Source organism: Lepidothrix coronata, unplaced genomic scaffold, assembly GCF_001604755.1.
Source record: "Lepidothrix coronata isolate B3197 unplaced genomic scaffold, Lepidothrix_coronata-1.0 Scaffold17, whole genome shotgun sequence".
Classification (NCBI taxonomy): domain Eukaryota; kingdom Metazoa; phylum Chordata; class Aves; order Passeriformes; family Pipridae; genus Lepidothrix; species Lepidothrix coronata.
The window spans coordinates 1,900,510-1,923,155 of NW_016690197.1; the positions used below are offsets into that span (position 1 = coordinate 1,900,510).

Consider the following 22,646-nt stretch of genomic DNA (forward strand, 5'->3'; position numbering starts at 1 on the left):
TCCTCATTATTCTTACTCTGGTTAGTTACAGGAGCACTAACACAGCTCTGATCTCTCACACTGCTGTTTTCTACTGAGGCATGCACCCTCTCCTTTTTTGGCTGATGGAGCCCCAGTCAAAAGCAGTGGGTGGAAATTAGTGCTGTACTTCGCTGCTGCAGGGAGTGCTGTCATCTGAGAGACCATGTAGCACTGCAGTCCTGACAGGAAGGACATTTTGACTGTGTTGTGGCTCTGTGCCATCTTTAGCTCCCCATCCCCATGCAGGTGGCTGAAGGCTCCCAGTGGTGGCAGGGAGAGGCTGATGCTCTGTAAATGTCTGTGAGCTGGCACCACATCAGGGAGTGGGAGTTTGATGGCAAGCAAGTTGCACTGCCTGCGGTTTCAGCGGTGGAGTTGGCAAGCACCACCCCAAACAAACTGAGCTGGGGTCCCATTTTCTGGCTGTCTGGCATTACAAGCGTCAGCTATGCTTAGACAAGTGATTCCACTGGCTAATCTTACTCCAGAAATCAGCAGAACTGTAGGGATTGCCAAGACTGAGCAAGTGTAGTTTCCATGTGAATCCAGGCAGAAGTACAGCAAAAAATGCAGCTCCTTGGTCTGCCTTTGGCTCTTACAAGTGCCACTACATTACTCTTGGCCTTCAGCTGAGGTTTCCACTTGAGCCTGACTAAGCAATAGCAAATTCCTGCTGCATCATAAGCATGCTCTTTTCAAGTTCATCAGCAAGATGTGTCACTTCTATGCTACATGCTGCCTTCTCTCCCTCCTCTTCTCAAGCTGAGCAGGTAAAGGAGAATTCCCAATCACCCTCTCCCCATGCTGTAGAAGGCCCAGCACGGTTCTTGTCTGGCATTAACACCACTGGGTCAGAAATGGAGACTTTGAGCAAACCCAGGCAGCTGCTTCCCAAAGCAGTGAGTGACCTTGGTTTTGTTTAGAAAGGTGTGGGTGGCAGTGTCAGGCTTCCACAGGAGGCTGTGCCCTCTGATCCCTCCTTCATCCTCACCTCTCTCAGCTGCTTAAGCCCTGGGAGCACTCACTACAGAGCCATCTCTCTCCTCTATGCATGAGGCAGCTAGTAAAGGGGTCCTCTGGTACTCAATTTGCAATAAGTAAATATTTTTCTGATTTAGCCTGTAAAAGCTACAAACAAACAGTAAAAAATTCTAAACAAAACCCCAATGCAAAGTTTGAAGAAAAGGTGGTGTTCACCACTGTAATATATTTTACCTGTAATTTTTTAAATGTTAGGAAATTATTCTTCTCCCATGCAAAATAGGGATTATAAATCATCTTTTGTTCTTATTTTTTCTTAATGCAACTACAGTTTAAAGAAGATAGACCTGCATCAAAATGCTGAAATCTGAAAGCTGTATCAATTTTTGAATTTTCTCTAAAACAAAACTAAACCTTTTTGAAAACCATCAGTTGTTTAGACAAAGCAATTTTCACTGCAAGTGGAAACATTTTCTACCATTTGTACTGTAAACATGAAAAATTTGATAACTGTTTAAAGAAAATCGTGGCTCTTACTTTTCAGTGTACAGATTCAATGTACAGAAGCATTTGCAGGATTGGTAAGAAGCCTCTCACCACTGTGAATTTATTTCTTTCCACAAAGGTTCTGTGCTGTGAAGTTATGAATAGATTGGTGGACCAAAAAAGGGAAGCTAAAATTCGTGTTTTAAATTGCAGCTACAATTCAAACATGTCATTTTAAATTGAGGCCAATTAGAATCTAGAGAGAAAACCATGTAGGATCACGGATTATAACAACAATCTACAACAAAATATATATGTTAATCATAAGAGCAAGCAACTCCAGTTTCACAGTTTAAACATAGTAATTTTAATACTGACCAACAGGTGTGTCCTCTGAAAGGCTGAGAAGTGCCATGTTCCCGTTCGTGCTTCTGGCTCCATTATCAAAGAAATAGGGGGCATAATTTGCCTGAACTGCAATTAAAACAAAACAGAAGCCAAACAAAAGTGTTTTATAGGTGGCAGTTATTTGGCTGACTCAGTTAATTACTTGACTCTCAGTAAACATGAGCTGTTTTGGGAATACTATGAGTGCATAACACACCCAGTTGCTGCAATGGACTCTCAGAACTGTATCTGTATGGATATTTTTACTTCTACATGCCACTGTGCCAGTATTCACATAGCAGGAAATCGAGAGCGTATCTTAAAAAAAAACCCCAAAACAAACAGAAATAAAACAAGTAGCAAGATCTCTCTAAAAAGTCTCACCCACTTCCAGACAGCTTCACTGAAAAATGAACCTTTTCAGCTTGTCATGACTGCACACCTCTCTCCTACCCTACACATACAAGTCTGAAACTCTCCGGTGCTTTGGTACCTTAGCCAGTATTCTTACCCAGTGTTCTAAGCACATTCTGTCTTAAAATTATGCCTACTATTGCATGAGCAATTAGTCATAATTAAACAGTTACTTACTTGCTGCCAGACAACAGCAAAGTTAAAAAAAAAAAAACAAGAAACAACAAATTAGTTGTCATTCTACTGACTGACTGTTAGAGATTCAAAATAGCCCATTTGAAACAAAACTCCAAATATATAAACACAGAGGGTAACATTTGCACAGGGATCAGTTGCCAAGGAAAATATTTCAGGACAACGTTACCACATCAGTAAGGATTACTACAGGATTTAAGGTTATGTTTGTATTCTCCTATATTTTTACTTAACAAACTGATTATTGTACTCACCCAGGCAAACATGCACCAAACTGAGAAATAAGGAGGGGTTGAAATGCCTTACATGCTTCATCCCACTGAAAAAAGAGCCGATTTCTTCTCTGTTATAGGGGCTTGGGGTTTTTTTCTCTCTGAAATGTCCAGGAAAGTGTCCTTCAGACTGATGTAGTGCAGAAATGTGCAAGCGGCAGTAACAGATGCTAAGATGTTAAGCGGATGACACGTCTTAATTTCTGAGGAATTTAAAGAAGCTCCTTCCTACCACCTAATTAGACCAATTACTTTGCAGGGAGCTGTGGGACTCATCTCTGAGACAAGGTTTGGAGGAATCAGTGTAACTCTCATAGGTTCTGCTGTTAGTGCTGTATTTGTGCTGACCAAACACAGAAGTCAGGGAGAAGGTAAAGTAGAAATTTGTTTTCTTTCTAAACTCTGTCTTTAATTGTCTAAGCCAGTCCTCTATTTTTGAGAGCTAAAAGAGGATTCTTTTTATTTTAGCTTTGGCAATCTTGAGAAACTACAAAAAAAGAAAATCTAATATTAGCAACAAACAGTAGACATGATTGTTGCCATTTTAAAGAAAACAATTACATTTATGATAGCAAAAAACCTCCAAACACAACATTGCATAAATTGCAATTAAATGCAGAAATCAAAAGGTTCTTCTCATGAGCTGGCCTGATGATTTAATTCTTAAACTGCACGAATTGCTGAAAGCACCTCTTACTTTCAGCAGGCAATTTTTAACCAATATACTGAAAAGTGCATTTAAACACAACACATCAGAAAAGTTAACAAAGTATCTTTTTTTCATTGCTTGTTTTGGCATATAAAAGGTGTTTGCACTAACAAAATATATATCATCCAATATATTATAGGGCTAAAAATCAGCCAGTTTGGGAAGGTGTTCACAGATAAAGTTACTTAAAAGGAGCTCCATTGTGGAAATACATAGCTTCTGAGCAAGTATATGTTTACATCATGGCTTAGCTGTTTAAACTTGACCTGCAGTAAAGCACTTGCCCTCTAAGGATGTGTTAATGGAGTTTTCTGTTTTTTTAATTAACAGCCAGCGTGGTAGAAACGTCTAAGAAATTAATTAGCCACAGAGTTCCCCATTGCAATGCTTTAGAACGTGGCAGAAGCTGCACACCCTGCCTGGCAGTGGCCCCTTGGCACTGGAGTGGTGGGCGCAGCCGCTGGTGCCCCTCAGCCTGTCCCCACAACTTGGGAGATAACCCTACACAGAGTATCCCCTTCCAGCCCCTGCCTGTGGGGTGCAGAGGGGAAGGTGGGCAGCACTGCAGGGAAAGCTTTCATCACACAGGGAGGGGAGGGACAAGCTGGGCAGTTCCCATATATCTGTCCTACAGAGGGAGCTGGCAGTCAGATCCTGTCACACATTCCCCCTTGACCTTTGCAGAGGGAACAAATGGTGGAGGAGGCCATGGGAGAGGCCTTTGTGTAGTGCTGTGATGCTCCTGTGCTGCGGGCAGGGCATGTCTGCACCTGCAGATCCCCATGGATCTACAGTGCTGCCAGAAGGACACCTCTGCCTGCAGAACAAATCAGGTGTAAGGCTCCCGCAAGGGGGAAAGTAAAACGCTTGAGCCAGTATTAACAAAACTTGCCACCCATAACAGAACTTGCCAGAGAATGGTACAGAGAGCAAAAGACCAGATAGGCTCCAAATGAATCAGACAAAATAATGAAGGTTGTGTTCATTGATAACTAGCAAATGTGATGATACAGATGCAAACCCTGGCTCAGCAAGGCATTACATTACCCCCTGCCAGAAGCTCTTTGTCATCGTGAATGAGATTGGACCTTTGGTGTGACTCTGTATGACTCTTCCTGTAGAGCAGTATTTGCAAAAGCTCTATGTTGAACCAATGTGTGACTGAAGCAGAGGCCTGTAAAGCTGAGGGAAACCTGCAGCAGGCAACTAAGAAAAACAAATGTATTTTTAGTGCATTTAAATTCATGATATGGGGATCCAAAGCTGAAAACTGTGTGGGAGCAGATACACATTTAGAAGATGGATATAAGTTTAGTCCCTGTTACAGATTTAATCATGCCACCTCTGTCAAAAGTAGTATTAAACCACTGATAAAATCACAGAAATGTACCTGCATGGTGCCCAAAAGAAAACATAAATAGCACCTGAATGTCCTCTCAGCTGCCTCCTCAATCCACAACTAACAACATGCTGTTTTTCTACAAAGTATTTTCCTAGAATAAGTGATGGAGAGCTCTTGTCAAAGTTAATAGCTGTCTGTTCCCCTGGTTGCATCCCCCGGGGATCTAAATCTCTTGGGCCTGTATCTCCAAGGAAGCAAAACATCTCACTCCTGAATTTCAATGAGTTTGAGCTCTTAATCCATTTACAGTTTGGAAACCCAGCTAATATGCATCTATGCACAGTCAGATACATACCTAACACAGCAACATTAGATAGAAATATATATGCGTCAGAAAATAAACTTTGATTGCAGGCAACACAACTCATGGATCCAGGCTTATTTCGATGAATTTTCTCCTTTGGAAGAAGAGGGGCAGCAGAGGGTTTCAGGAGAGCAATATCTTCTGTTCCAACGTTTTTTGGGAATGGAAGGATCCCTCTCTCTGTGTAGAAGAAATTTCTATTTCATATCTTTCTAGCATATCAAGTAGCAAGAAACATAAAAGAAGAATGAAATATACCCATCTGATATGAATAAATTAGTTTCCCAGAGTGCTGTGCGTTTAGTATTCAGCACAAAAAAAATTCAGAAATATCCAATATTTTCAGAACACAAGTTTTGGGTTTGGGTCACTGATCAGCAATATCTACAGGAATCTTTTAGACAACATGCACTTTTACGCAATAAAACTTTAAATGTTGAAGGATGCTACAATAACACAATGAAGGTTTTTGCAGATTTCTCCCATTCTGACAGCAGCTGGGGTGTACTGGGGCCAGTGCAGCACAGTTGTAACTGCTGGATGTGCATTGTAAAACCCTGGGGATGCCCTGAGCTATGGGATTTTCCCCCAGAAAAAAACCACTCCCTAAACCAAAATTAGAAACTTCTTGGTCACAGGGCTCAGACATAAAACCAGCCACACACAGTCCTCTGCCAGCTCCTACCCTCTTATCTCTCTGAGCCTCTGAGAATCTTGGAAAAACCTGGGTCCCAACATGTTCACTTTTCTTAGCCCTAAACCCCACTTTGAGCCCAAGACCAGTAGTATTCCTTAACCAAGTCTGGTTGACAAGAAGTGGCTTCCACCAGTACCAAGAGCTGCACTTTTTCTGTTTCCACATTCCCTGAACAGGGGAATCATGGCCCCCACCCAAGACAGCTGTTCTTGAGCCCAGTCCCAAAGCACAGCCTAAAATGTTGGCCAGACTAGAACTGGCAACAGATGCCAACACTAAAACAGCACCTAAACCTCCCCAGGAGCGCAGCAATGCTGCTATGGGCTCAGGATTCTCCCTGCAGGGATGAGGGTGTGAGAAGGCCTGTTCACAGCATAACCAGTGAGTGCCCTACTGTGTCACTGCCATCCCAGATGGCACTTGCTGCCACCCTTGCTGAGCACAGAGGGCACAGGCTGAGCTGGCACAGAGATAAATTACTCTTTCCATATCATGGGTGGTCCTTCCACCTCAGGGTGATCACATTAGAGCTGCCCACCTGGGGAATGCCTGCTTGGCATATAAATGCGAGGTTTGCATGAATTGCATTTCAGTCAGTTTTCTTCTGCTTACATCGCATTTGTGATTTAAAAATAGCGAGAAAAATAAAATTAAAGAAATAACTATATTATTTTCCACTGTCCTGCTTTGCTTTATAATAACCATGTACCATCTTCAGATTTTATGTCTGTTTCCGTTTTCCTCTGTTCTAGACTCTGGACAATATGGATAAGTAATAAAGTTCTCACTCATATAACAACAGCTCAAGCTACTTCTTTTACTATGCTCATCCTCCAATTCTGGGTGCATATGACATAAAGTATTACCTTGGAGAGGAATGGTCAGCGTTTTTTGTGTGCGCATTTGTGTGTGTAAATAAATTCAACATAAAAAGTGCTGCGCACTTTACATAAACCTCAGCATGTACAGAAAAATCCAAATTACACTCTGGCCTTCCTGTTGTAAATCACATACTTAGGGGGGGCTGTGGAAGTTACCATTGGTACCTGGAGGTGTGATGCACAGCACAATTCAGTCAGAATTGTTTGATGCAATACCATGAAGGAGAGAAGTGGAGCCTCGGTCATTTTCAAGACCCTCTTAAAACTCTCCCTATTCTCACATCTTTGAATGTGATACAGAAGTTCTTATTTATCCTTGAAAGCAAAGGAACAGGAGCACGATGGGGCTGTGACATACACTGTAGGTGAGACAGACATTCTAACAACACTGAGTCTGACACAGCTGTAACCACAGCTGGGCTGTTCCTTGCCCACCAAAGGGTCAGTTCAGTAGCAAGTCCCACAGAGTGGTGTGAGCAAGAATTGTCAAAGCTGATCTCCAAACACCTTGACAGCAGCAGGACTTGCTGAGGTAACATAAATGTAAGAACCACACCTGTCTGGGTGTTTGCTCTCTGGCTGGGACCTGGGAGGGGTCATAGAGCTCTTTGTCTCAGCAGAGCTGAGACATAGTTAAACATGAAGTTTCCATCACAAACCAAACAAAATTCTCTTGCCTGCCCAAACTACATCATTCCTCCCCACCAAAATCTCCCTGCAAAGGACTGCGAGATGACTTATAATGGGGCATGTCATTTCCATTACTACAGACCACAAATGATGCTGAAAATTCAGGAACAACTGTTGGTGACCATGTCAGATTGGTTTTGGTGGTGAAGAATTTTACAGGACCTATCTTTTGCATTTTCCTAGCACAGCACCATACCTTCTGTTTGGCTGCTGAGAGAAACTATACAAAGTGCTGGGGAATCTGCAGAAACCTGGGCTAGTCTGATGGCAGGACAGAAAAGACTGAAGTCCCTCAGAAGTCTTCACTGTCCATCTCTGTGTTTTGAATTACCAGCTATGGGAGAGAAACAGACTTGCAGTACCATTGCACAGTAGGAATGGCAAAAGAGAAACAGATCCGTGTTTTGGTGGTTAAATCTAATCAGAGATGTGTGCTTGGCCATGATCACCAAACTCTGATCCTCCCTGTTGCCAGAACAAAAATGCCACCTCCTATTTGAGAGTTTATGCATCCCATCATTTGGAATATGCAAATTTGCTAAAATGACTTTGAATTTTTTGTAGTCACAACAGATTAAAATGCAAACCCAGTAAACATCTCCTTCTCCTTCTCACTGGTATTCTCTTGTTATTAATTAAATAACTTCTACATCTAAAAGGAAAATGAGCTGCTTGTTACAATTCTGATTCATAGGGGTCTAAGTTCAGTTTTCATATCTATCACAAAGAGCTGTAAATAATCAGCGCAAGATCATTAAGTTCACATAAAAGCAATCGAAAGATAGTGATGTGATCATTAACGCTCTTGGTCAATATTTATAAATGTCAGCTCAGTAATACAAAGCTGAAAGTGATACTGTACTGTTTGTTTTGAGGAGTTTTAAAGAACAACATGAGTTATAACTCAGCTGTCTACACATAATTTTTCATATTGCAGCCCCACTGAGCAGCTCCATTAAACCCCAGCAGTCTGCAGGAGAATTACAGAATGGTTTGTGTTGGAAGGGACCTTTAAAGCTCATCTAGTCCAAACCCCCTGCAATAAGATAGATCTCCAACTAGGTCAGCTTGCTCAGAGCCCTGTTCAACCTGAATGTTTCCAAGGATGGGGCATCTACAGCTTCTCTCCACAGACTGTTCCAGTGTTTCACCACTCTCATCATAAAAAATGTCTTCCTTATGTCTAGTCTGATAAAACAGAGCATGAAGAAGACTTTGTAACTCAGCTGATTCAGGAAGATACACCCCGCAAAACAGAAGAAGAAAAACACACCTTATTCATGGAAAGGATAACCAAGATTTAGAGGGGTGACTACAAGTATTACATCAATTTGAACCCCTTGGAATGTCCTCGTTTGGAAACAAGAATGGAAGCACCCAGTCACGATGTCCTTATCTCCAGAGGAATTAAGAAATTACAATGGCACAAAACCAGGGAGAACAGACACCAAATACCCACTAAATTCAGCACTTCCACAGTGACTTCAAAACACACAACAAAGTGCTATCCAAACAAACTGGTGGACATTTTTTCCACACAGGTAAAGAGGTGGCACTTTCATCCCATCAGAAATACTCATCTACAAAACAAAAATCTCAGAGCACTTGCCTGCATGATTTATCATGAGTTATTGTCATTTTCTGTGGGTGGCAGCAGAGGTTTGGGGAATTCCTGGGGAAAAGAAGTAACTTCATCTCAGATACGGCTTCTCCTGGTTTTAGTCTGCCAAAGAGTGCTTTATAGCATTTGCAAAAAAGATGCTGCAGGTAACTGGGGAAAGGGGAATATTTTCTGCAGCTGCTAAGTAATTAAAGTTCCTGCTATCCATTTTACTAGCTTAGAGGCTTTTAAAGACCACTGCAAAATCCATTAAAATTCAGTAAATTTACTTCTTTGGAAGTTACAAATCACTCTCCTCATTTTCTTTTGACAGAGATAGAAAATGAACAAATATTCTCTAGAATATCCAGGTATATTTAGATAGCCTACATTCACTTCAGCAGCGTGATCTGTGATGCATGTGGTGCTGTGGAGCATGACAGAGATCTGTGTGAAGGATGCCATTTAGCAGCAGCCAGACAGTCCAAGTTATTTATGAAAGAACTAGTATTGTTCATTGTTTTGCCTGTAAAAATTATACATATAACTCAAGAGTTGGGGTGTGAATAACAAATAAATCAAGATTTTATAGTTTATTCAGTATGGCTGAGAAAAATAACAAGACTTGTCTAGGCAGAGCAAAGAAACACTTGTGTTCTCCCCATAAATCTCCTGACAGCTGTATGTGCCGTGGACATCCCTATATAGATGCCCTGCTTACAGGAGAGTAAAATGGCTTGTTGAATCAGGGAAAGTATGAAAATTAAACATGCTCCTTTTGCTGCCATGTATAACCAAACTCAGCTGTCCAGGAATGTACAGGAGTGGCATGAATGCAAAGACTACAGGTGAACTAAAGCCCTCGATAGTGATCAGCTCTAGACCACAGCAGCACTTTGGCCACAGGGGCTGGATTTTACTCAGGTAAATGAATGACACTGTGGTTGCAGATGGAACTTCCTACCACCCCTCTCTTGGAAATGCAGGGGTATACCTTAACCATTCTCAGAAGAGAATCCCAAAACTCAGCAACTCTCAGACTGGACTAAGTGCCAAGGTAGTTAGCTTTTTAGGATATGGGATATCCAACTGGTCAGGGCATAGCTCAGCCTTTCCCTCTGATTGTTGTATCAAGAGGAAACCTGAGTTTTCAGGCAGCCCTAAACCAAAGTGGTGCTAGAAACCTAGAAAACAACATACATTTCAACAAATTTTCTATTGTAAGAGTATTAAATATGCAGCTCTGAGGTAATTTATTTTACCTATGAAACATGCAGAACTATAATTCTATTCCCACTTTCAATTTTCTATCAACTATCTAGTCTTTGCCTGGAGAGAATTTTACAGTCAATAGTCCTGCACATATGCTGGTTCTCAAAACAAGTCGTTTAACCTGGTTAGACCCCAAAGATCAACTCTATGAGCATTCTGCTCTTATTGCCTCCTCCCACACTTTCTAGTACTTTATCTCAAAATACTATATTTATTTGCCCTTTTTTTAAACAACAATCTATCAATAAAAGGAATCAATAGAACTATATAGCAAGAATCTAAACAATAGATATTAATTTGAAGAATTAATAAGATATTTGAGACTTCCCCATCTGCTAACTGAGATTACACGATCCAAAGTTATTGCAGTGAGATACAAATTAAATAACAGAAAAGTCCCTTCCCATGCCGTGGCTTCAGGATGGTTATATGGTGCCTTGAAACAGAGGTGCTCCAATCCTGTAACTGTCCTTGGTACAAAAATAATGTCTGAAAACAACAAATGCAATGCAGCACCATTTCATACCATATCTTTTTTATAAGGTAGACTCCAGTCAGACTCATGGACAGAAATTCATGGAGACAAAATTGTTCAGCACAAAGAGAAAATCTTGAGGGAATTCAGACAGCAGAATTTCTCTGAGATAAGATCCCACATAGACAAAGAATAGTTGGGGGACCATCAAGCCAAGAGACAAAAGATTACTTTTCTATTCAGTGAAACAGACAAGGAGGAAGACTTGGCATGGAAAACTGTAAAATCATGCCTAGTAACAAAAGAAAGTACTGAAAGAATGTTGAGGATGGAAGGGGAAAGTTCTGTTCAATGGACAGGAAAAAGGGCAAAGCACATTTTTAAATAAAATTACGAAAAGCAGATCAACTTCACTTCTGAGACTTAGGGATCTGTTTTCAAAAATGCTGAGTCTTGACTTAAATGTAAATTTAAGGGCAGTTCCTTTCAAAGACTATCAAAGGTGGAGCTTATGAGGTTAAGGTCAATGACACACATAGGGCTTTGGCAGACAAATCTTCAGCTCAGATTTTTTTTTTCATCTCTGCTTTCTTCACACACCTGAAGATGTTTGCAGAATAAAGCAGCAGTATTGGTATATATTTAACTAAGTAAAAGGAAAACGCTGAATTGTTTAACCTTAGTACATTCAAACAACTTCAAGATAAGAGCTCAGTGACAATTGCTATCATTTATTGCTTCCCAAGAAATGAAAACGAGCAACTGGAAAGCCATTAAAAGAACACTTTAAAGAGGGACTTGCAGACACTGCTGCATTATCTCAGCTCAAACAGAATCTTGTTTTCAACTATCTCACTGTTTCTCTGATAGCATTCGTAAACAGATGGACTTCTTCACACTTTTTTCTGTATGAAAACATCTTTCTTCACAGGCATATTGATCTCTTGGGGAAAATTCTGGGATGCAAATAGGTTTTAGCATTGCTCGGTGAACATGCCACAAAACTGGCACTGATTGTGCCACAGGGCTCTGTGACAATGCAAACAGGAAGTTTTGTGTGGAGAACTCACCTACCAAAGACAGTGTTTTCCAGTGCACTTCAGTCTTGGGAGGCAATTGTAAGAGCATGCTACAGAGACGTGATTTTCAGAGACCAGGCGAGCACCAAGTGGCGCCTCAGGAACATGGCTTTTCGCCCCCTGTGGTTGGCATCAGTGCTGAAGACTAAACAACATGACAGCAGAAAACCACTTCTCTTCACTGATCTAAACGACATCTTGCTTGTCAGGTGAGGGAAACCCTGTGGCTGTTTATCTTTTGCACTAGGACACCCTACTAGCCAGGATAGAGTAGTTGCTATGACTGCACTACACTTCTCACAAATGCACGTGCACAACAGTATAGGTAAACAATTGTACAAGTGCCTATCAGGCAGTTAATGAACAGGCAATTTGTGTGCATGGAACTTCTGAATGCTTGGGCTTGAGTGCCTCCCAGACCAGGTTTAAATCATCACCTGTGATTGTCTGTGCTGTACTGCCAGCTGGGAGGGATCAGCTCTCGAGCCAACATCCTGGATGCAGCCTGAGTCTCTGGCAGTAACTAGGCTTGGTATGACAGCTTCCTGCGACAACACAGACTGCTATGATTGGGTCAGGTTGCAGAAGTCAGACAAGGCATGTCCAGTTGAGGATCACTCATAGGCACATATTGACCTCATTTCTCTGATCGTGTTCAGAAGCTGACCAGATGGCATTGGAAGCGTAAGGTGCTTATCCTACAGCAAATCTCTATCCTTAGCTCCCTTGTGGAGCATCAGCCTGAAAATGTGGAATTAAATCCCCCTCTCCACTTGAAGATGTTCAGAGACAGTGCATCTGAAACACACAAACAAATGTGGGCACAAAGGTTGAATGACAACTTGAACACATCCATATCCAGATGCCAAACTTTTCTAGAAGAGACCCCCATCATTAAGACGTTGAAAACAGAAGTAATTTTTGGACATTCCTTCTGTACCAATAGCCCTGCTCTAAGATCAAACGACAAAGCATGATGGGATAGTTATGTGTTCAAAACCAAAGTAGGTTACCCAGTGGCTGCCAAAATAATATTGAAGGGCTACTGGGAACCCCAAACATACATGGGTTGGAACCAACACCCTTGCCCACATCATTTAATGTAGCACAAGGGTGCTCTCTTTGCTCCCCAACAGCAATTAAACAAAAATGAGTCCTTCAGAAAAATTAGCTATGGTGGAGACAATTGCTTACATCCAATAGGAACTGATTGATCTGAGGTAAAAAAAGGTTGATGTGTAAGAGGGTTTTCCCCTAACCTTCAACCTACAAGAGGAAAAAGTGCCAAACTTCGGATAAATTCTTTTCAGAACAAACTTGAGGGAAAACCTGATCTGCCTCCACTGTCTGACAATATTTTCCTAAAGCTGCTCATGAGATAGTAATTAGCAACAACTTTGGACAAAACAGGATCAGGCAGCAGGTCTTCAGACTTGATCCAATGGATACCAAAGCCACCCACTCAGCTTAGGCAAGAGTTAGCTCTATATCTACAACAGGAAGTATCTATCCTTCTGTTTTTATATTTCAATCGAGTTTATTATTTAAGATGACATTGTCCATGCAGCATTTTAGTTTTTCTCAGCAAACAGAATCACAAGAAATTGCCTCTGTTGTCCATACTTTGAATAAACAGAACTTCTACATAGCCAAAATCCTGAATTTTTAGAGGATGCCCAGGCCCTTGCATCAGTTGTGGGCCACACAGTCTAAAGGGCTGAAAAGCCAACATGAAGAGCCCCCATCACACCTTTTGGGATCATATTTTGTATGAAGAATACCTATTTTTATTTCTTCTACTACCCACTTAGAAAAAAAAGAGATCCCCAAACCTGCCTCTATAGCAACAGATCCCTCTATAGCAGCAGGGATCATTTCTCCTGTGCTCCTGACAACTCACAGTCACGGTGCCAAATAAGACAGACTGATTTGGTGTTAGCTGGTGGTATTAAGCTGTAAACAAAGTGAGGAGCCACCTGGCTCACTTAATTGACAAGGTCAGACCAGGATTCAACATCTGTTCTGTCAGGCATAGAGATACTTCAGAAACATCTTTATTGGAACTTAAGGGCTGTGCAATTTTCTTGCCTGACAGCCAAATGCATGCAAAAACACAAGATACAAAAAATGCATTTGTCAGCTTGGATAAGCTAAATTTACTACTTTATATAAGCATACAGCTTGTGTACTTTGAAAAGCCACTGAGCAAATATGTTTTTCCTCTGGTAATGCCAAACAAATATGCACAGCACTGAAAGGAAAACAAAAGGAAGAATAAATACCTCATGATCAGATATACCTCTGTTCTACCACATAGGGAAATGGCCTGGTACATAAGAGTCAAACTCTGCTGAGGAATTACTTCACACAAGATCCCGATACCTCTAGATGAAGTGAAAAAGCATTTGGGCAGCAGTCACAATCCACGCTGAAATAATTTGGAGATTCCTGCTTTAGTTTGTTCAGCCAAGACTAGGACCTCACACAAGTGGCATCTTTAACTTGAATAGCCCTCAACCTGGGGTTGAGGCCAATCTGGTAACTTAGAGAAATACTTAAGTGCATTAAATTATGTACTGGGATCTCTCCAGAGACCCAGAGTATTTCTGTAATTGTGTTAATGGTCTTTGTAGCTTACGTTTCTGTTATCAGAGGGAACATTTTGCCTGAAGGAGGATTGGAGAGTGTGAAACACACTGGCTGGAGGGTGTAGGGCAGAGAGGAAAATCATACAGCATTTTCAGATATAAAAGGGCTTAAGTTCACATTGGAGAACAAAATCTTCAAACCTGTTAACAATGCTTTATACAGAGCTGTAAACACATAGCCATATTTTACAGAGTAAAACCCTACTGCAACCAAATTTAATACCAAAAAAGCTTTTACATTTACTTGTCATTTATATTCTACAGATTCCTTCTGCAAGCTATAGAAGACAGTAGAAATAAAATATGTTGGCCCCATGACCAGCAATAGAAAATGAAACAGTTCCTTCACCAACCTCCTGATTCAGAGATCTTGTGAGGAGGACTGGCAGCTCCTTTATCCTTGATATAAAAATGCTATGCATGGTCAGCTCTTCAAAAATAGGAAACTGAATGTCAGATCTATCTAATCTCAAAACCAATACAAAAATAAAGTAATAACAAGCACACAGAAGACCCAGAAATAGGCTCAATTGATCAGTACAATAGAAACACTGCCAATGAGAGCAGGACCATGAGTAAGGGCCCATAAACTTGACCCATGGGAATTGCATTTGTCTGTGTGGGTTACGACACGGCTCTGACTGTTCCCATTCAACTCCCCCAAATTGTGAAGGGCACTGAGACCATTTCTATCATACTGGCAATTATGTTAAGAGAAAGAGTAGTACTATGAGTACTGAGGGAAAAATTACTATTTGCAATTTGCCCAGAAGCAGAAAAGATTTCTACTCCTCCTCATATTCACTAGAAGGAAAACCAGATTTATGAACAACCAAGTAATTCTGTTTTAAGGACTCTCCCCCGGGCAGAGAAATAGCAGCATATGCAGAAAACAGTTAGGAAAGGACAGAAGATACATGAGAGAAGTGTCAGAGGGTGCTTCAGTTTCTCTATTATTCAGCCCTTTGGTATTATTCTTAGCACTTATTTCATGCTCCAGTAAGTTTTGTTTATTGAGTTGATCACACAACTCAGGTGTCTTAAAAGAACAGCTGCCTTCTGGCTTCAGAAGAAGAGATAAAATCTGTTTAGCTTTAACACCTTTTCAGGATGCTGTTTAATAACCACCTGATGACACTCCATAGGAAGATAAAGAACAAGCCACTTTGATTTTCAAGTCAGATTTAGCCTCAGAAGACGTACTGAACAGCTTACTTGAATCTGGTCTGTTACCATTATTTTAGCAACCTGCTTATCCAATTTCTCAGCCCTTTCTAAATGATGAGATCTTTCTCATTTGTAGAAATCTGCTTCTAAGTGGATTGCAAACACCATGTGCAAAGGCTGGACGAAAAACCATCATATGCTTACATACAAGCAAACCCCTTGGTTAATACAAAATAAATAATTCATAGAAAAGGTTAAATATGCATGTATACTGATAACTAGAAACAACAGCATCAGCCCTTTACCACCTTTTAGGTAACCCAGAAATGCAAAACAACATGATTTAGCCACCTCTTCAACCAGCTCTTCTCCTCCTGGTACTCGAGGAGCTAAATCCCTGTTTGGTGTGGAGGAATATGCAACTGATACAAAGTCTGGTGGCAGCCAGACAACTGTGTTGACTCTTTAAGTGCCAGGTTAGTATTAATAAAACAAAGGTGCCTGAGTGAAGGAATAAACAGTACTGAAGCCTTTCCCAAACAAAAAGCAATATACACGCATGTGCTGTCTGTGAAAGGAGGGCCCTCAATCAAGTGAAGCACTGTGAGATGTGTTGATGGGCAGATGCCTTTCCCTCTCCTCTCAGTCTTCTCATTTTAGCTGTGGAAGGGGTCCAGGAGGCACCAGAAACTGAGGACAAGGCCTGCAGTATTTCTTTATTTTCTTCGGAGTCATTTTGGAACTTACACCTAAAAAACAAAGATGGAAAAGAGAGAAAATGGAGATATTTTTTTAATTGGGGGTGTGAAAAATGACACAAAACTTTAATACATGAAGCTCAGCCATGTTTGTATGGGCAAACTTAGATTAGCAGTGATTTGAAATAAAAAGGGATGTGACAAAGATTTGTTTTCCTTTCATTAGGTTGTTGAGGATACACAATCACTGAAAGTTAGGCTGCTGCTGCTGGATGTTTCCACAGTCAGACAGAGGTCTTCATAAACACAGAGATGGTACTACTGTCTCTCTTGAGCTCAAATTCCACAACTGACACATTAAACAGCATCCTCCCCTTACTATCATCACATTCTCCATCTTTCCTGGACAGAAGCCACAGGCTGACATTGGCTTGAAACATTTGCTTTCTAGGACAGTAATTGTTACTGATGGAAGAACAGCATTCTAGGAAATTGGTGCTTTTACTTCAGAAGTAGCCAGTATGGTTAAATTAACTCTCTCCTTAAGGCACACTGTTATCCACTAAGTGGCTTTACAGCTTCCCATGGCACATGCCCAGCACAAACAGTGCAGAGCAGTGCTGAAAAACAGTCTATGCACTTTGCCTGAAGACAGAATAAACCAAGTGACATGCCCCTAGAAAGGACAGTGACATGGAAGCACAAGTCACCCAGAAATCCCAGAGCAACAACACGAAACAAAGCCAACATCGTACAGTTCAGGTCCAGAACTGCACATGAAACAAAACACTGTTTAGCTTTGGGCAGTTGCTGCATTAGGCACAAAGTTTTACATCTGCCTCTCAGTAAGAGTAGAAACTGATTCGGATCAAGCACTGTCATATAAGCAGATCTGAGGAAGTCATTTGCAGCAGAGAGGTGCACCCTATACAGAGGCAAATAAACAGAAATCCCTGACCTAAAAAAGGCTTGGCTGCAGGTAAGGACAGGAGATAGTTAAGATGTTGTAGCGCTCAGAGAAACATGGCAGAGTCTAACAGGGGGCATGCAAAGATCATAAAGTATTATTGGGTCTGCAACAGAGGAAGGCATTTCAGATTCCCTTTGTAGGAGATCTTTGTGGTGAATTCACGTGTTTTGACTGAGTGCTTCCTTTGTACTCCTTTCTTCCCTTCAGCAGAGGACTTTCCATTGCTCCGTGAGACCAGCATCACTGTACTCTATCCACAGGAAACAGCGGCCTGCTTTCAGAGGAACATTCTCTTTGGATGTACTTTTTTCATGGAGATTTCATGCCTGTTGCATGTAAAGAAGCCTGAAACACCTACTTCTTCGTCAGATAGCAGAAGGTATCTCAGATTGAAAAGTAACAGCTCTGCTCACTGCATGAAGTGTCAGTACCGTGGAAAGGGTATAGGTTCAGCCAGGCAGCATATGTGATCCCTCTCAGGCCAGGAGTGACAGGAGCCACCTCTGTGCCTCCAGCATTGCACTCCAGTCTCTGTGGATGGGCTGGGAACCTGCTAGTGCTGTGGATCCTTTATAGCTGAAGTCCTCAGTTGCTACTACACCTGCCAATTAAATAAGAAGGAGCCCCAGGCAGCAATAAACCCCTGACCCACAATAACTCCACAACGTGTTCACTGCTTCTGATACCAGTGAGACTCTGTCTATAAAACAGAGCCCATGAGTCATCACTGGGAGACTGGAAAGGAAGAAAAGGCACCAGCTAAAGGAAAACTGTAGAGAAAAACAAGGATTTCCACCTAGGTTATCAAAAATACAAAAAGAATAAAGCATTTAAGGTAATTTATCAGCTAGAACAAATTTGCTCGGAACTTCAAATTATTAGTAATTTTAAGATGAAAAGATGAGAAATAGGAAATAGATGATTTTAAATCAAATTCTGTATCTTTAGAGTTTAACAGAAGTTATCAGCTAGATATTTTGCTGAATTTAGAAACATTAAGGTTTAAGATACCATTATTCTAAAGACTATACCTAATCCTTTTATCCTGGACTTTTCATGGCTTAGCTTTTTTTTTTTTTAACTGGGGTCTCACTGAAACGAGGGATACTGTGGATTTTTACTTGGGCAGTCTTTACACACACGTATTTAGGACAAATTCAATCTCAGTTAATTTCTGTTTCTGGTAGAGCTGTGGGTTCAAAAATTGGATTTTTAGGAATTTACAGAATCACAGTTTGGTTGATCTCTAAAAACATGAAGATGGATGCAGGTATATATAGATGGTGATGGAATACCGCAAAGCAAAGCCACCATAATACTTCACTTTTGCAACCTCTGTTCTTATCAGAGGAACTACGTTATGATACTCCTCTCCTTTAATCACACCAGATCATATTTCTCTTGATTATTTTACCACGTGAGCATTAAATGGATTCTATTGTAACTTATTTATTTCCAATCCAAACACTCAGTAAGTTGCCTGAGAAAAGATTACCTAGTACTAATGATTACCTAATTAATGTAATGAAACGGCAAACCTTTTTACCTTTATGCGCTTTTTTGTTGTGTTTGGGTACTACTGAGCAGCAGACTTTTCTAACCTCCCGACCTAAGGGTGAAAAATAATTTGTTACCAGTGGAGACAGATAATGCAAATAACTGTACATACACACTAAATGTGTTAGAGTCCACAGACATTTTGATTACTTTATTTACCACTAAAATCCTTGTATGAAGAGATCTGTAAAACAAAGGATTATCATGACGGATCTTTAAATCTGTACATAGCTTTGTCCCTAGTGTGGAACAGGAACTAATTTGTTCTTTTCCATCATTACTTATATAGATATACACACATATATATTTATATATAAGATACATTGCCAAGATTTCTTTATCCTCTGAAATGTCACGTTGGCAGACAGTACAAGTAACAAATTCCAGCCATTTTAACCTAGGGAAAAGACTGCACTCTTTTAGTTACACCACTTAATGAAAATAAAAAAGACTCTCAAGAGGAAAAAAGAGCATCTCTGTTCAGATGAAGAGGAGTGTAGTTTAAATTGCTTTGGGTGAGCAAAGCCATTTAATAATTCCCTCCCTACTAGACCTATATAAGTGAGCTATCAATTGCACTTGACACAATAGGTGCTGGACACAGTAAAGGGAAAAGAAGGGTTGACTCTGGAGCTGAGGTGGAGCAGAAAGGACAGAGGTAGATGATTTCTCATCAACAAAATCTAACATTTGCTCAGTGTTTCTGGAAATCCCTGTGGCAAGTTCTACAGCCAAGGTGATCAAGCATCAAAATTGAGGTGTCTCGTCACCATAATTAAATTCTGATGTAACAGGTTTTACATGAAAAATACATTCATCTTGCACACCCAGGTACTTCTACTTGCGCATCAGGGCTTACAGATAAGGAACAGTGTCCTTTGTACTCTTCCTCCCACTTTCTGCCCTAATGAAGCACCAAACCCTTAGGGTGCACATCAACAAAAGGGGAACATTATCACAGGATCTCGCATGTATTCATTTGCATTTTATTGGTATTGCTCTCTCTCCTGTCCTTCCTGGACAGGCTTCTTTATGGTCCTGAACACACATCTAGAAATTCTTCAACATCCTTTGCACTGTTCCTTAAGTTTTCCTCAAGGGGCATGGAGAACCTGAATAAACAGAAGCAGAAAAAGCAAAGGGAGCAGAAGGACTTCAGGTACCACCACTCTGGCAAATAGCTCTACCATTCAGAGCAGACTCCAGTAAGTGAGAAAACTGGGCAGCTGATTTAACCAATTAGAAAGACATCTTCCATATGTTTCTCCATGCTCATATTTACACATAAAGTGATTCTTACAAGGTTTCTAGAAAATATCAGGCATAGCAAGTCTGCTGCTGCTGACCTTTGAACATTTAGCTTATTTGTTTTTCCTTATCTCATATTCATTCTCTACATCTTGTATAAAATACACACTATGAAGAACCATGGTAGGTCTGAGAGATTTACAATGTCAAACATCAAATCTGCACAGGTAACTCTAGAAGTTACACCTTTCAATTTAGAATTTCTACTGAACTGTCCTCCTGAAAACACAGAATGACATCTCCAGAGATGTGGCTACAGAAAGATGGAAAATCCTCTGTTTTTAAGATTTCAGCTGCTCTCTGAATTTGGAATACTGCAAAATGGTAACTAGGTGCCACAATGTAATACAACAATTAAAGTGTGGAATATCAGTGGTAAAAAAAGCCCGAACCAACAAAAAAACAAAGGGGAAAAAAGTCAAGATGGATTGAAGGTCAGAAGAGCTACTTTCACCTATTTCACCGTTTTATAAAGAACTTCTCATTTACTCCAGTTCTAGTGACCTGACCAAGTCATGTTCCCTTGTTTCATAAGGGTAGAAACTTTTCCCATTAACACATTTCCCCCTATTCAGAAAATACATTATTTTTACATTGGCAGATGGTTATCTCCTGGAAAAATGTAACAGGAATTTTTTTCAGAGGAGTGGGTTTCAGAACACAGATTAAAGTAAAGGTTAATCGCACTATACTACAGACAACAGGCAATAACAGAGGAAACACTACAGTACAAACCAAAGCACTGATATGCAACCACATTCTGCAATCTAAGCCCTTTCCTAAATTCAATCCTCCTTTTCCGTCAAGCTCTGTTTGTTTCCTTTAATTAAAAACAATATAGAGAATAAGCATTTTACATCAAAAAAGGAACGAACAGGAAAAGGGACAGTTGTGTTAGAAGAATATATACTGTACCTTCTGCAGCAAAGGCACTGAGGCACAGGAGACATACAAACAAAAAGCCACAAAGTGCCAGGAGCTTCATCCTTCTGACTGGTCACAAGATGTTTTCAAGGAGGCTGAAGGAGTGTTCTAGTCTCCTTTGGCACAACTATACCTTTTTATAAGGTAGAGCAAAAGGAATGCTCTGCTCAGAATGGGTGGAGATTTGGCCTTTGTATTGGACTTCAACAGATGTAAAAAAACAGCCCTTCCTATTACGAGAAGCAGTTTACTCAAAATCAGGCAGCAATTGGCTGCATAGTGTCCTACCAGTTAAACAGGAGAAGCTGCTGTGGAATATTGGAGTATACAGGGATGCTCCCATGCAGTGCTTGTCCTGTGCTTCACAGCAGCCTCTTTAGGTGACCCGGTGTGCTCCTCTACATGCTTGGAAGGACAGAGAGAACAGCTGAAATTAATCTGCACAGACAGTGAACTGGGCCTGAAAAGGCAAGCCAAACCCAGGGTGTTTTAATCAAAGCGATTGCCAGTGTGTTGTTAACATAATTAACAAGACAGCTGGTTAAGCAGCAGATTTCTGAGTTTATTATGAACTTCTCAGTATCTGTTATATCTAGATAATTAAATTACAGAGACTCCAGATAACAATCAAGATTAAGAAGTCACCAAATTCAATGTGGTATCAAGGTTCACAGAGTGTGCTTTTAAAAAAAAAAAGGTCCTTCAAGCAGGGATCCACTGCAGAGTTGAGTCTTAAAAACAGGCAAAAGTTCAGGTTTGGCAGCATCTGATTCTCACAGCTTAATCTAATAAGATTTGAGTCTCAGATAACAGACTGTGCTATGACCTATGTAGCCTTAAAAGGTGGAAGCAGTATCTACAAGCCACCTGGACGGGAATTACAGAAAGGCTTCACTCTGGTGCACATATATTGTCCTGCATTTTCAAAGGGTTCATATTTCAGGTTTGGGATTTGGCTTGTTTCTTGCACTGGATCAGCAGCCTTCCAAACTGGGTCACCCCTTTATCTACCAAATTTAGCCCTGAAAGCTTATTTCTACATTCCTACCTAGCAATATCCAAATATTGTGAAGCTTGCTAATGCCTGACAGTCTTTTTTGTTTGCCAGGGCTGACATTAGCAAGGTTCAAGAATCAGATCACTAACAGCACTTGCTACAGACAGTATTATCTTCAAAGTGCTCTGTGAAAGCCCTGCCTCACCACTGGCACACCTCAATTGTTCAGACTGCAGTAAGGCTTTTAGTTCACATCACTGCTAAGCATCTCAGGGAGGACTTCTATAGTTCAGTCGATGCAGAGAAAAATGAATGGAACAGAGCAACGATGTTGTCTGGTTTTATAATCTCAGGCTTCTTTTGAATACTGAAACACATGGATGTAAGCCCTTTTTTTGTACTTTTAAAATCAACATTTTTGCTGGTTAACACCCAAGCAATACTTTAATTTGTAGAGAAGTTCTATATTTCCCTTTAGAAGGAAAACAATCACTAGTATTACCCAACTAGAT

At 40.7% G+C, this 22,646-nt stretch overlaps 1 protein-coding gene across 1 annotated transcript in view; it reads right to left on the reverse strand.

Moving 5' to 3' along the window:
* CDHR1 (cadherin related family member 1) overlaps positions 1-2,915 on the reverse strand; it is a 43,996-nt gene extending 41,081 nt beyond the window's left edge. Inside the window, exons 1-2 of the mRNA XM_017806922.1 lie at positions 2,739-2,915; positions 1,867-1,962 (exon numbers count right to left, since the gene is read on the reverse strand). Of these exons, the coding sequence (XP_017662411.1) occupies positions 1,867-1,962; positions 2,739-2,799 (157 nt within the window). The 5' untranslated portion in view covers positions 2,800-2,915. The remainder of the gene's footprint in view (positions 1-1,866; positions 1,963-2,738) is intronic.
* Positions 2,916-22,646: the final 19,731 nt, after the last annotated feature.